The 3,264-nt window shown below is 34.3% G+C and overlaps 1 protein-coding gene across 1 annotated transcript; it reads right to left on the bottom strand.

The window, feature by feature from the left end:
- Positions 1-18: 18 nt before the first annotated feature.
- LOC110098380 lies at positions 19-2,581 on the bottom strand. The gene is made up of 3 exons (XM_028694402.1): positions 2,166-2,581; positions 904-1,152; positions 19-609 (listed from the first exon to the last, which is right to left on the bottom strand). Exons 1-3 carry the CDS (start codon positions 2,221-2,223, stop codon positions 533-535), a joined length of 384 nt encoding a protein of 127 aa, XP_028550235.1. The 5' UTR covers positions 2,224-2,581; the 3' UTR covers positions 19-532.
- Between the last annotated feature and the right edge of the window lie 683 nt (positions 2,582-3,264).

Here is a 3,264-nt window from a genome sequence, read left to right on the forward strand (position 1 = left end):
ACTTTTCCAACCTTCACATATTTTACCTGTCATAAGCTGTGCTACTAAGTCGACCTTCTGCCAACTCTTTTTCTAACTTCTCATCCCAAAATTGAGTACCCGCCTGTGCGAATGTGAAGATTTAATCCACTGTACGGTAGTCTTACAACCAATCTTTCACAAACAGGTTCCGTTTATGCTGAAGCAATTATAAGAAGGAAAATAATAATGAAAATGATAAAGCAATTGTGTTAGATTTTTTTTTTCCCATGCTACATTGATGAGAAATTCAATTTTTTGTTTCTTTTGATAAGGGGTTGAGTCATGGCGATGACCAAATAAAATTTTCTTCTATTTTTCATCAGAGCTAAGTAAGAAACTAGGAATTGTTAATTGTAAAATGCATGTGCTCATATTTCTTAGATAAATCCGTATTGAGAATTGATAAAAGAGAAGCATGGAAAAAAGATCCGACTTTCCAACGTAGAGAAGATTGTCCTAATACCACAGAAAAAGAAAAAGGCTATTAGTAAATCTACGTATAATATAATACCTAGCCTTGGATGCCCATCTTCATTGCCACAATGGGGTCCAAAATTACCCCTCTTATAGGGCATCCCATCAGATATGCTGGAATAATTGAAGGTAAAATTAAATTAAATTAGTCATTTAGGCTTTGTTTGGAGCGGCTTTTTTATTGTTTCTTAAGACAGCTTTCTAGTTCAAAATTTTAAAACTTTTTACTGAAAAGCTGCTTTATGATGCAGTAATAAAGCCGTCCCAAACGAAACCTTAAACTCACTATTTCAACAAAGAATATTGATTTAAAATTCATGGACTGCTGCACATATTTCTGTCACCAAGAGGTCAAATACGCATATGTTATAAAATGGTTGGGATTGTATATCTAGCTTAAGAAGTCACCTGCTAGAACATGCCCTGCTTCATGAACAAGAACTCTGCTCCTGTAAGGAGGCCAAAAGCATAATATTTGTGCAAGACAAGTTCCCCCAAGAAAAACAGCGTCAATAGCAGCCAAACCTAATATCGCTGCAATATTAGGCCTTATGTCTATTCCTTGAGAGATCAGAAGATTAGCGCCACCTAAAATTCCAAGCAACATAATCCTAGAAGTTCCGGAAAGACCCCACTTCTTAGGTGCAAGCTTCGAAGCTGTACAAATGACAAATAGATCACTTAGCGATTTAAATTATTGCTCGCAAAAGGAGTACAATGGTTATATTCAAAAAGGTAAAAGAGCGTAAAAATTTATTTAGAATAACATAATAAACCAAATAATGAGCATTCTGAACTAAAAAAATAAAGCAAAGATAGCTTTGAGAAGACATGCAAAAGCAAAGCTTTAGACCTACATGAGAATTAAAAATGATAATAATATTATAACAAAAAATGACACGCGTATAATAAAAATAATTATAAAGAACTGCAAAAAAAGGGAAAACAAAAAAGCTAGGTAGGAAAGTAATGAAGATAGACTATGAAATATTAAGTCAACCTGAAATAATCAAATTGATTTCACACCAAGAAGAACTGCCATGAACGTGATTTTTATGTTAAGAAAATTAATAAAAAATATATAGAGAGCAAATAAAGGTTCCCAATAGGGTTTTTATTATCCTTAAGAAGGCATATGAACAAGTTCCACAATGATTGAATTATTGTTGAATAAGACATAAATGTGTGCGGCAAAATTATGCTGAAGTTATATATATAGTGCTAAGCAATTAGTAGTTGGGGAATGACCAAAGACTTACCAATAATAATAGGATCATATCGAGGATCAATATTAAGTCCATGTGATAAAAATCTTCATGTTTATTTATTTCATCAAAAGCATCATATCAAGCAATGATTTGAGCATAAATTTTTATATTTGTATTCATTGGTTTATATTTTATTGGTTATTTATGTAATTAAGAACATGCAAAGATTGTAATAGAGAGAGGGATATATTTTTACTTCCTAGATTTAGGTTAGTTCATATGATTTGGCATGGAGTCAATCTTTGATTCAATTTAGCTTAATTTTCACAATGAATTGTTTCATTGGAATAAAATGTATTTTCATTTATTTGTTATGTTGAGGTTGCAAGGCAATGGCTTATAGACTTAATCCCTTGTAATTAATTTGGTAGTGACAGCTAGACAGTATAGGACAGACTTTACCTTCCAAGCCAGTTAGTTCCTTCAAAATTGTTGGTGTGACCTCTCTTGCTCCATCCATAACAGTAAAGCAAAAAAATATAAAGAAATTAAATATGAAAATGAACTATTTTAAAAGAGAACTGTCAGTAAACAGAATTGTATACAGTGCCAAGCTATTTTTAGAACCATTCGTAAAATAGAAAATGTCCTGCAAACATAAATAGCATTACCATGCCAACATGATCACATACGCCAATAATAAGGAATCATACAATCTAAGCATCCATGAGGAATGCGTGAGCTCCACGAGGTTACATTACATATTCTTAAGGATTTTAGATTTAAAAGTAAATGCTTTCCTTGCGCTTCAGTGCAAAAGAATATGGCTAAGAATAAAAAGAGATAATAACAACACATGGCTGCTTAGCAAGGGATCCGAAATAGGTTGTCAACTCATTTATCAAAACAGAAAATATCATAATGGGCAATTGCATTGACTCTGAAACTATCCTTTCTCCAACAAAGGAAAAACTGACTTAGCGCAATTTTTTTTTTCCTGACTTAGCGCAATATGGTTATTTGTCGTGAAGAAAAACATATTGATGAGGTCATCGACAGACATTTTAGGCAGGTTTATCGGCGAAGGAATCGTAGATCGACGGCTACGATTGGGAGTTTATATTTTTGATTTTATCATGTTGTCTTATGTTATTTTATTTTGTGTATCTTTTATTTCATGTACGAGTGACGATTTCCCCCTTATGTAGGCGTCGTGTTTATTGTAGCCCAAGGGGCATATGAGTCTTTTCTTTTCTTTCATGTTTTGAGACCTTGTATAAAGGGGTCTTTTCTTGATGTATGAGGTTAATGATTGATTAAAGAAAATTTTCTGAAATTCCTTTTGTCTTCATGCTTGAGAGCTTGAGAGAAAAGAGAGAGGAGACCTAGGTGAGGCTCCGACCGCAATACCCAACAGCACGCCCCGGCGAGCTCTTGGTTTTCCCTGTAAGTTGCTGATTATTCTCTTCCATACTAATCCCTCCCTACACCCGTCCACCCCCTGCAGCCAAAATCCCAAAATCTCCTCTCCCAGCTCCGCCTGGACCCCCTCACCCGCGCC

The sequence above is a fragment of the Dendrobium catenatum genome, unplaced genomic scaffold (genome assembly GCF_001605985.2).
Source record: "Dendrobium catenatum unplaced genomic scaffold, ASM160598v2 fragScaff_scaffold_476, whole genome shotgun sequence".
Taxonomy (NCBI): domain Eukaryota; kingdom Viridiplantae; phylum Streptophyta; class Magnoliopsida; order Asparagales; family Orchidaceae; genus Dendrobium; species Dendrobium catenatum.